Source organism: Lolium rigidum, chromosome 6 (genome assembly GCF_022539505.1).
Source record: "Lolium rigidum isolate FL_2022 chromosome 6, APGP_CSIRO_Lrig_0.1, whole genome shotgun sequence".
NCBI classification, from domain to species: Eukaryota; Viridiplantae; Streptophyta; class Magnoliopsida; order Poales; family Poaceae; genus Lolium; species Lolium rigidum.
The window spans coordinates 112,219,993-112,231,881 of NC_061513.1; the positions used below are offsets into that span (position 1 = coordinate 112,219,993).

An 11,889-nucleotide genomic window follows, 5' to 3' on the forward strand; every position below is an offset into this window, starting at 1 on the left:
GGGCGCCAACCGGCCGCCAACCGGAGGAGCTCCAGGACTAGCAAAGAGCGTCCGGTCACTGGTCCGGTCTGACCGGCCTCACCACCGGGCTGTCCGGTCTGTGGCCCGGTCAACCGGGTTTCTCGAGGAAAAAGCTGAGGTGGCAAGTGACCAACGGCCATATTTCGAAGAACACTATAAATAGGTCTTCTCCTACCTCTGAAAAGTTAGGCACTACACTACAAGCTGTTCTTGAGCTCTCTCTCTCTTACTCCATTGCTAGAAACACCAAAAGCCTCAGATCTCCCTCCTCCTCCACCCAAACTCAAATCCCTCCGGGAAATCTTTAGAGGAGGACCCGATCTACCGTTCTACCAAGCCAAATCTCATTCCCCCTTGTATTCATTGAGAAGCTTGCTTCCTAGGGTTCCTTGGAAACCCTAGGTGGGCAAGAGGAGTCCGGAAGCATCCGGGCTGTGGATTTGCTCCGGGCAAGATTGTGAAGCTTTGGAGGCTACCTCAAAGTCTACCACAAGTGAGTGAGCTATTCCTTCGTGGGATAGGCTCCGGAGAATAGGGTGAGCCTTCGTGGCGCGGGGAATCCTTCGTGGGACCTCCACTCCTCCAAACGTGACGTACCTTGTTGCAAAGCAAGGGAACACGGGAATACATCCTCGTCTCCGCGTGCTATCGGTTATCTCTAACCGAACTCCTTACTTGTGATTTAATCGCTCTGTGAGAGCCTTCGTGCTCGAGTTAGTTGTATCCTCATATAGGTTGCTTCACCTAGTTTGCATTAGGCTCACCTTTATATTCCGCAAAGCCTAATATTGCAAAGAAAGAATTAAAATATGTAGAAACCTATTCACCCCCCCCCTCTAGGTTTACCATCTCTATACTTTCAATAGCCCAGGATGATCCGGTGGATTTTTCTTTTGCAAGAATTTGATTTGCAGATTATACAAAGAAGTGAAGAACAGCTCGAAGAACGAGATTTCGTTGACAAAGAAGCATTGCCATGTAGCATATCTACGGTCTTTGTTCCACCAGGTACGCTTCGTTATTGTGAAGGAGTTCCCCCTTAGAGCATCTCTAACAGAGCCCGTAAACATGCAAACTGTAAAACGCTAGTTCAGGCTACTGAACTCGTGTTTACGGGTCGAAAAATTGCCGACGCAGATCAGAACCTCGTAAACTAAAACTGTAAAAGAGCATATTCCTGAATATGCCACTAGACCCACATGTTAGTTTTTTTTTCTTTTTCCCTTGCCTTCTTCTTCTCCTTCCTCTGCTTCAGCCGCCCCGCTTGCAACCACCGCCCCACTCCGGCCCCCATGCTTTGGCTTAGGTTCGCGCCACCAAGCTACCCGTCACGCCCTGCCCGCCCCGCGTCGTCCGACGGCTGTAGGACGCCCTCCTGCTGCAGCTCGCCCCGCGTCGGCGTCCGCATTGAGCACGATGTCCATGCCTCCCCACACCGCCCAACACCGCCTCGGCGAGCTCGACCTCGCCCCGCCCCGTCACGGACGCCTCCAGGCCGCCCCGCCCACGCCCGACGAACTCGTGGCCGGCCGGCTGCCTGCTCTCCCTTCCTCGAGCTCGCAACGCAGGGCCCCGCCGAAATTTGATTGTCCTCCGGCCGGATTTTGCCGAATTTTGGTCCTATTCCGGGAGTCCTCAGGCGAAGCTGCAGTGTTCAGCGCTGAAGTTTCAGCCCGCCAAAACGCCACTAGGAATATAGGTTAGCCTTCAGTTCGACCTTCCAACTCCTACAAGTAGGGAGAAGAGTTGGGTTTTTGGGCTCGGCTTATAATTTTTTTCGGTTTCGTCCCGTCTACTAATCTGCACCGAGAATAAAATCCGTAAACTGATGGTTATTTTACGGGTTTGGCCTGTTTATTGCATTACGATTACATGCAGTAAGTCTCACTAAACCCAGTGGCCGATCGGGACACCCAATGATAGTGCAGTACAGCCACCACGGCCAGTCTTGCCGGCCGGCGGTGAGGGGCCGAGAGCTACCAAAGCTGCTTTTTTTTTTTTTTTTTTTTTGAGGGAACCAAAGCTGCTTCTCTAGCGAGCTAGCCGCGTGGACTGATGCCGCAGCGGTACGTCCGTTCGTACTCCTGCTGCGTTTCGCGCCTCGTGGTCCGGGTCAGGCGCGGGCCCATGGACAGGTTGGCTACTTGGGCCCGTATGTTTCCCACGATCCAATTAAACAAAATCTCTGTGACCAGGCCGTGGGCCTAGCTAGGCCGGTCCACGTTGTACCAAAACTGGAGGCTGGAGCTGCCAACAGAGACCGTCCCGGGCCACCTGGCGCTGGCAGAGGCAGAGGCATCCCGTCCCGTTCCTTCCCCCCTACCCCTGGAACTGGAACGGAGAGGGAACAGGAGGCACCCACTCTTATCTCAAAATTAAGGTTCATGCACCGTAATGGAGCCACGATCATGGCGCGATTTGGAGTGCGATTAGCCTCGTCAGATGGGGTCTCGGGCCGCCTAAGTACGCCGCATTTGGGAGCTCCGTCCGTTCCGTTGTAGGGCTGAGGAGTGAGGTTGCCCAGGAGGGCTCCGTCCGTTGCATTTGGCAGCTCCGTTCGGTGAGCTCCGTCCGTGGTAGGGCTGAGCCAGAGCACTGGGGGACTTTTCTTTTTTTCCTTTTTCAGCAGATGAATTATGTGAAGAAGATGGCCTGCCTCGCCATGGCGCGCCATATGGCAACTTGCCGCGGGCAGACATCCACCGATCGCGATCTGGGGTATGCAGAGTTTTTTGTTTTAATTAATCGGCCGCGATCGACCAAAATATCGGCACTGAGCTGCCAGGGAAGCAAGCGTCGGGGCGTCAGAGCGTGATCGATAAATGTAGAATACTGACTACCAGGGAGATCTCGCATTCTGGATCGACAACGCTGGAGCCAAGTGGAATGCTTCCCTGGCCCAAAGCTTAAGTACAGGCGGCTCCCATTCAACATGGATGATTTGCAGCTCCTTATTTTCCTTTACAAAAAAATGTGAATCTATTTGCAGCTCCCAGTTACTACATGGACGATCTGGAGCCGTCGCGCCTGAACAAAGAATCTGGAGGACACATCATATCCAGTGCTGCCATGGCGTGTGGTTCAGTGCTTGTGGAGCTACCGGTTATGAATATAATCCAGTTTTTTGAGTGAACTTCTACCCGTGATGAAACTGCCTTTCTCCAAATTTGACTCACGTACTAAGAATAAAAGGAAACAAAAGAAGGTATCAACAGCTCGGGTTTTAAAAATGGTGTTCAGCGCATCTACCATCAAAACAGTTTCTTGTTATCATTTTCTGTCTTCAGGGTTTTGGTTGTGGATAGTAGTGGCGAGCATAGCGTACCGTGTGTGTCCATCAGTCGGCATAGAGAAAGGGGCTCACTGCAGTCTGAAATACAGTAACAAAAAACTGGTTGGCACATCAAGATATATATGTTCTTCGTTGCCAAAAGAAATTCATCCAGAGAAAGTTAGCTACATCTGCTCTGGATTGCTTCAACAAAATTAATAGTGCACATGCGCTAGCTTGCTGCCTTGGGTGTGTGGTACCTCGCAAGTGCCAACAATTCACTAGTTTATGCAAGGTGCCCATGTTAGGATCAATATTCAGAGTTGATATGCAACGATGCGATGGTGTCCGGTGGTTTAAAAATGAAGCGTGCGGTCTCATGTGGTAAGTTGTTTTGAGTGCTTCTTCAGGCGTGGCTACTCATGTAATTTTCTTATTTACTTTCTATCTGCTTTGTAAGAGGGTTCCCCTCATTACTTTGTATTGGTTCGGTCGTGTTGCTTTATTTGTTTTTTCGATAAAGGGAATATATTAATATCGATGTGTCGCTTTATTTGTAAATGCAAGGGTGAGACGGTCTGCTTGGAGAAAGAGGGTTGATGATCAAACATGGATTTTTTAAAGAAATAATTGCCGAGCATGATTCACAAAAAGAATTACAGCACAAATGCAAAATAAAATCTTTGGTATCCTAAACAATAAATTCATGGCGTGGACATTTAATAGGCTGGGGACCCATTTTACCCTCATTCGCCCATTTCCTATCTCTCAGTCCGAGTTTCCGCATGATGCAGCAGCACAATTGGGTTGCGTCGGGTGGGTCCGATCTCGGTCGTGTGGGTCTCGGTTGTTGTTTGTCCACCGATTCATCCTTGATCGTTGTCAGCCAGCGGATGGAGGCGTGGGGGCATGCTCGTCCGCACCGAAGAATAAAGGTGGCGGTCCTAGGATCCCTCTTGTGCGAAGATGGAGACCTTCCTGATCACGGCCCTTCTTAATCTGGTCGGAGTAGTGAGTTCCAGAAGACTCCGCCGACGAATGTAACAACGCACCTTATGCCTGGAGATTTGTTGGATCATGTGGTATTCGGTTTCGGCCGCTTGATTCTGGAGGGAGCGGCGCGAAGTCTGTTCTTTCTTGCCATGTGGAGATATTTTGCTCCATGGCGAAGTTAGAGGTGGAGAATACCACGAGTGTCGGATTGGAGTACTAGCAATAGAGGGTAAAGTCTATGCGATGTTGATGGACTTGCTTAGTGCTCTGGGTTTTGCAACAACAATATGTAAGCGAGGCTGAAGACATGTGAAGTTCAGAGTCTTACCTTTCAGGGTGAAAATGCAAGGTGTGGCTCTAATTGGTTGTGCCTGACAATGGTCTTATTGGAGGCATTGTTTTGATAGCGGAGACTATCTTCAATGCGAAAACCTAAGATCTTTGATCGGCGACGACGGCACATGTGCACAGTTTTCTTCTTGGATGCGTGGTTGGTGTATTGTTGCTGCTAAAGCTAGAATACCGTATCGTGGTAGCGGGACTTTTATTTTCTTAGTTTTCTTTCTTTTTTTGTCCGTGTGTATCCGTACTGTTATTAGGGTGTTGCGTTGCTGCAAATGTAATTTATATCTCTTGACCTTTAAAAAAAGGAAAACGCTTGGTATCAGCCGGGGGATCGCGCGAGGCACATCCTCCGCCTCGTCTGCCCGACGCGTGTCCCCGCGGACCCCACCATCTAGCGCTCTGTTTTTATCTTCTTCCCCAACCTCTCGCCCGCTTGTTGACCCGTGACTTCGCAGACCACCAAAATCATCGCCGAGCCAAACTGCGCCTCCCTCTCCTCTCTGCCCGACGACGTACACATAGGCCCCACCCCTCCTCTCGCCGCCGCAGACAGAGCCTACTGGTAGCGGCGATTCAGGGCGCTCACGACGTCACATGTGAGCTGTGGCTATGGTCTACTCGGCGGATCCGCCGTCCCTGCCTCTGCCTTCAGATCCCACCGCAGAGTGCGGCGGTGATGCGGCGGAGGGAGGAACGGCTGCGGAGGAGGCAGTCACCATGGCGAGCACGCCCCTCCCTCGCACGCGAGGTCGTGGCGGGCGCGCTCTCCTCAAGGGGCTGCGGCTGGAGCTTCAACCGACCACCATTGATGTTGCAAGGGCCATCGTCGGTCGATGGCGCTGATGCTACATGCAGCAGTAGCCGTTGCTACATCGGCCCACCGTCCTTGCTATATCGGGCCGCCGGCGTTTCTACTTTCTACATGCAGCCGCGGCCGTTGCTACATCAGCCCGCCGACGTTCCTACATGCAGTCGCGGCCGTTGCTACATCAGCCCTCCGGCGTTGCTACATCAGTTCGCGGGGATTGCTACATCAGTCCGCCGCCGTTGCTACATCAGTCCGCCGCCGTTGCTACATGCGGCCGCCATCTGGTCCGACGCCGTTGCTACATCATATCGACGTCGTTGCTACATGCGGCCGCGGCCGTTGCTACATGCGGCGACCGCCCTTGCTGCAAGCGGTGGGAGTGAGAGCTCGTCTTCGCCGGCAACTATGTGAGGACATCTTCTCCGGCGACGGCATCCTCTGCGGTGAGGAGATGATGGTATCTTCTCCGGCAACGTCCGTGTCTCACTTGAGGACATATACGCGCGGCGTCTGCAAGCCATGGGGGAGGGGTTCATAGCGGAGCTCCGTCGGCGCCGGAGCTCCGTCGGCGCCTGATGGTGGTTCGTGCGCGCTAGTGCTGTATCTTTCCTTTTCTGTTTCCTCTTGACACGGTGTGCGTGGGAGCTGGGACTGTGCGGCCAGAAAACAGAGTAGAGAGAGACAGATCGCCCACCAGCGAAAGCGATGTGTGTTTGGGAACGATCCAACGGTACAATCAGACGGCTGGCGGCCCGGGGGATCGGAGGCCGGGATCCCCCGGGGGACGCTCAGCACGATCCTTAAAAAAATTAATTAGGCTGCCCACTTTCAGTTTTGTTTTGTTTCATTTGGGCTCCATTCGTCGGCCTGTATCTGGCTCAATGGGCTGAGTCGGGCCGACTTGGACGGGATGCTCGGTTGTTGGCCTGCAGTCGTGCGCCGTCGGGGGTTGGTGAACCCATGTGACCAGCCCGTGCGCATGGAGATGGAGTATCCCCGCGGATCTGGATCCCGGAGAACATATCTAGTGATACCATCCTTTAGATGATACCGTGATACCGTACAAAAAAACGTATTTTTATACGTGCCAAAAAATTATACGAAAAATTGTGAGTGCTCATGAAGCATGTCCCTACAACATCACAAAATTTGATATCCAAAATCGACATGGACACTGAGAAACAAAAAAGAGAAAATCAGCATGAATAGTGCTACCTAGTGTCACAAAAAGACAAAATCAGAAAATGACACTATTCATGCTGCTTTTCTCTTTTTTGTTTCTCAGTGTCCATGTCGATTTGGGATATGAAATTTTGTGATGTTGTAGGAACATGCTTCATGAGCACTCACAATTTTTCGTATAATTTTTTGGCACGTATAAAAATACGTTTTTTGTACGGTATCACGGTATCATTTAAAGGGTGGTATCTCTCCCGCTGGCATCCAGAGGTCCAGACAAACCGCTGCGGGCCCCACCCTCCGATCTCCGGTACTTGTCTCTGTCCCAGACTCCCCGGCGACTCGGGTGGAGTCTGAGCTGAGCGAGCTCACCAACACCACACTCCTCCACCCGCTCGCTCGCTCCCTCCCACTCGCCCCGCTGCCGGCCGGCGAATCCGAGCAATGGTGCGCGTCACCGAGACGCCTCGTCCTCGGCTCTCCCTTTCTCTCCCCCTTCCCCGCCGCCTCTGTTCTTGCGATCATCATCTCGTTTTCTCCGCCGTCTTTTGCAGGATTTCAAGGGGTTCTGGGAGTCCAAGTTCGGGGGCAAGAAGGAGCCGGAGCGGGACGGGGAGGCCAACGGCAGCGTCAAGAAGCGGACCGCCGATTTGGCCATCTACGAGCAGTACGAGCAGCAGGTCCCTTCCCTGCCCTTTCTAACTTCTGCCCCTTTTGGCCGATGGAATGCGTGCATGCAGGTGTTCTCTGTTGGTCCTGTTCCCCTTGACCCCCCCATCTGATTAATTTTTTCTGTTTCAGGCTCAGGCCGGGCAGCCGGCGATGCGCGCCGCGGCGATTCGCGACGGGAATGCTGATGTGATGTGAGATTCTTCTCCCTTTTGACTTTTCCTCGGCCTGGAGCGATGGGTGGTTGATGCAGCGTGCGTTTTGGGGTTTTGCTTAGCAGATCTTGGGCCGTGGGTTTGGGCGTTAACTTGGCTGCTTTGGTGCTGAATTCAGGGGTTTGACACTTTGACTGAGTGAAAGCGATTGATTTGTTGGGAAGTGTTACTTTTGACCTGGAATAGGTAGAGAGATATAGTTGGCCTGGAACTATAAGAGCACCAAATAGTAACTGGGATATAGATTCATGCTGGTTCACCACAATGCAGCTCCTCTAAAGAGGTTTGACAGCATCAGGCGGCACCATGGTTCAACAGGAGATTTAGAATTTTGGGCAGCACACCCTACTGATTAGGCCTGCCCTGCTGGACATCTTGCATGTTGATGACTTTTTAGAGGTAGTTCAGAAAATTGTCTTGCAAGAGAATTTTGAAATTATCAAGCACTGGTGGTGTCTGTGCTACCAAGGATGGCTTTAGGGGTACTAATTTCTGGGCTTATTCTTGGGGTTTTAGCTAGACCAGATTTTCAAATAGCAGTTTCATCTTTCTTTTCTAGTGCTATCTGGCACACAGTAATTTGTCTACGGAAAGAAAAAGAACATGTGTCATCTTCCCAAACAATGGCATGGCAAACTAACCTACGGAAAGTTCCCAGTTGCTACCGCGTTTCATTCAATTTCGACATTTTCTATGACAAACTAACCTACAGAAAGTTCCCACTGCTGCCGCGTTTCATTCAGTTTCGACGTTTTCTCTTGCTCAAAAATATATTTTTTCATGGTCAGACCTTAGTTATTTAGAACCTTAACATCACAATTGTGGTGGTCGCTTTTGCAGCCAGAAGCCTCTCCTACCTCCATTTGAGTCAGCTGAAATGCGCAATCTAGCAGAGACATTGTTACGGTATGAGTAATCTAAGCTTCACAAATGCTCGAAACATTAGGTTGGCAATGTCTAACTGTCGCCTTATTCCCCTCCTTTTCAGGGATATTATCCGAGGAAACCCAGATGTGAAATGGGAAAGCATCAAGGGACTAGAGACTGCAAAACGCCTCCTGAAAGAGGCAGTTGTTATGCCCATAAAGTACCCAAAGTAAGTTTGCTATTTTACGCTTCATAAGATTATTAATGGTCATCTTTGGTCATGACTTCATAGTGTGTGCAACTGGTTACCTCATTGTGCTCTTTGCTAGGGGTATTTGAGATTCTTATCATCTTCATGTGATGATTGTCTCTTCTCAAAATAGGTAATAAACTGCAAGAAGGAAATCAGTGAACGTCTTTAATTCACCAAACAAAATTGATGCCTAGTATCATACTATAAGTTTCGATAGTATTGTTCACTTTTCTTTGATGAATTAGCTAACAGGGAGCAGAGTAGCCAAGCGCAATGAATTATCCTACGTATTTAGGTTTAGGTGAACTGCCAAGAAATGTGAGATAGATACAAGAGAAGAGCAAAGAGCAGATTATAGTGGTACTCCGATAGTATTCTAGAGAAAGAAATAAAAAAAACTTCTGTCAGATTCTGTCCCTGGCGTTTCTCTATCATAGAGTTGGAAAAAGTTAGCCCAGTCACGCATTAGTGACCACTAATTATTATAAAAAAGGTCGCCGGTCCAATTTCCACCAGATCTAGTCTGGGACTTAAGGTGTTAGAGATTTACTGAATGCTCTAGACCCAGTTGTCTACCTTGGTACTAAAGCTTTAAAAGACTTTTCATACTGCTATGGATGATCGATCTGTCAATTATTTCTTAACCATTTTCTCTGCTCTATTCAGATACTTCACTGGTCTACTATCACCGTGGAAAGGCATCTTACTTTTTGGTCCTCCAGGAACTGGAAAGGTTGTACACTTGTTAGAGATACTACTTCTCCAACTTACTGCACTTAGCAGTTAGCACAAAACTATATGCCCATATTTTCCTTACATACCTTCTCTTTTCCACATATTCTTAGATGCCCCTAGGACCTATAAATCACTACATGCTGTAATTTGAAGCAAGAGATATCAGAGTCATAACTTCATTTAGCAATGGTCATGTGGAACAAAATTTTACTACCGTGACGAATATTGGTACTCCCTCCAATTCATAATAAGTTTGGTGGTTTTAGTTCAGATTGAACTGAAACCATGACTCTTACTATGGATCGGAGGGAGTACTTATTTTACAGTTTTGTAGTATTCTTTCGAGACCATGCAAGAGCGCTCATTTGACTAGCCCTTTTGCTATATAGATATGCTTTGTCTTGTCAACTTAATGCAGTTTTTATTTTCAGACAATGCTGGCAAAAGCAGTGGCTACTGAGTGCAATACTACATTCTTCAACATTTCAGCGTCATCAATTGTCAGCAAATGGCGCGGTGTGTGTTTTTAACTTTCCTCCTTGTCCTTTAATACAATTATTACTAGATTACTTTACATTTGCTTACCAATCATGGATTTTTTGCATATGCTAAATTTGTTCAGGTATATTATGTTGTAATATGTGGCATGATTCAGGTTTGTTCGATGAGGAAAATTTAATGGTAATGTCCACTTTTTGTGCAAGTGCAGGAGATTCTGAGAAGCTAGTCAAAGTTCTTTTTGAGCTTGCAAGATATCATGCACCATCCACGATATTTCTTGATGAGATTGATGCTATTATTAGTCAACGTGGTGAAGCCCGTAGTGAGCATGAAGCTAGTCGACGCTTGAAGACTGAGCTACTTATTCAGGTTTCTACATGTTTGGAAATATAGAATTAGCAAGCTATTGTAGCATTCTACTACATGATCTCCTAAACCTTTAGTTTGAAGCATTCCTGGCTTCAGATTTCAGGTTACAGCTCCATATTTACACCAATTTATGCTGCAGATGGATGGCTTGACAAAAACGAACGACCTAGTATTTGTGCTTGCAGCAACAAATCTACCATGGGAGTTGGATGCAGCTATGCTCCGTCGACTTGAGAAGCGGGTATGTCATGTAAAGTACTTACATTCCAAGTAAAGTTGTTTCCCACATGAAGGACATGCTCCCAGTTTCAATAGTGAAAATATTCAAACCAAGTATTGTTGTTAACTCATAAATATATCTTTGTTAGTGACAGTCATTTCAGTCATGCGTTGGTTGAATCTTTTTTCCTCGGGCTTATATGTCAGGCCTCTAGAAGCTTTGTTCTAGGTCAAGTTTTATTTGGAATTCCTTAAGTCTCAAGAAGAGAGCACGCCAACATATAACATGGTTTTTTTAGTTTATTGGCATCTTAAATCTATAGTTTATGGATACTCATAGCTACAAACATTAACTTTCAACTGCATATCATGGATGGGCACAAAGTAGGACCACCATGTATTCGAAATATTAATCGCAGTTTCATTTTATGGTTCTTGTTTCATCAGATTCTTGTACCACTTCCTGAAGCTGAAGCAAGGCATGCCATGTTTGAGGGACTTCTGCCATCTATGACCTCAAGTCTAGAGATCCCATACGAAACTTTAGTTGAAAAGACTGAAGGGTACTCTGGTTCAGATATCCGTCTTGTTTGCAAAGAAGCTGCCATGCAGCCATTAAGGCGTCTTATGTCGGTTCTTGATGCCAGTGATGAGGTGGTGCCAGAGGAAGGTTAGTTCCGAGTTCTGTCATGTTGATTTACTAAAACCCTTCATACTCTTCTGCGAAATACTATAGAACCTAAGTTGAAGCCTGAAACTTGATACCTTGAGTTCCACATATTGTCACTGGTACAATGAACACATTACATTTTTATGTGCTTTTTGGGATGCAGAACTGCCTGAGGTCGGCCCTCTTAAAGCTGATGATGTTGAACTTGCTTTGAGGAACACAAGGCCGTCAGCCCATCTCCAAGCACATCGCTATGATAAGTTTAACCAGGACTATGGAAGCCAGCTCCTCGTTTAGCACCAAGCATGATCAGCTTTGCAGGTTAATATTTACATCCACTGCCTAGCTAACGATGTGCTGAACCAAAAAACTGAGATCTAAAGCCTTCTTTCTAGAAACAAACCTAGATCTTTCTTCCTTGGAGAAGTTAACGATTTATTTTATTTTATTTCTTCAGGATTGTCAAGTGGATTCATGCTGGCTGTGTATTTGAACATGCAACTGGAAGTCTAGAACAAATTTATCTTTCTCCACAACAACCAAAGTAGCCTTATTTACACCATTATTATTTTCCATTATACTGCTCCACAAGCAAGGAACAAAAATCGTTGTAAACTGAAGTTGTAGCACGATTTCTGCGCGGTTGCAGCTCTTCTTAGCTAGACTGAAATATTATGATGTAATAATAATCTTACTCCAAAATAGTTCAGTTATTCATTGATTAGGTTGTATGATGAAGTGAATAAATGGTAGGTATATTACCCAGACTTTACA

At 47.6% G+C, this 11,889-nt stretch overlaps 1 protein-coding gene across 1 annotated transcript; it reads left to right on the top strand.

The window, feature by feature from the left end:
* Positions 1-6,963: 6,963 nt before the first annotated feature.
* On the top strand, positions 6,964-11,887 carry LOC124661429 (katanin p60 ATPase-containing subunit A-like 2). The gene is made up of 12 exons (XM_047199285.1): positions 6,964-7,064; positions 7,172-7,297; positions 7,419-7,480; positions 8,342-8,407; positions 8,490-8,597; positions 9,288-9,354; positions 9,788-9,872; positions 10,066-10,226; positions 10,366-10,467; positions 10,893-11,115; positions 11,279-11,436; positions 11,573-11,887. Exons 1-11 carry the CDS (start codon positions 7,062-7,064, stop codon positions 11,410-11,412), a joined length of 1,137 nt encoding a protein of 378 aa, XP_047055241.1. The 5' UTR covers positions 6,964-7,061; the 3' UTR covers positions 11,413-11,436; positions 11,573-11,887.
* Positions 11,888-11,889: the final 2 nt, after the last annotated feature.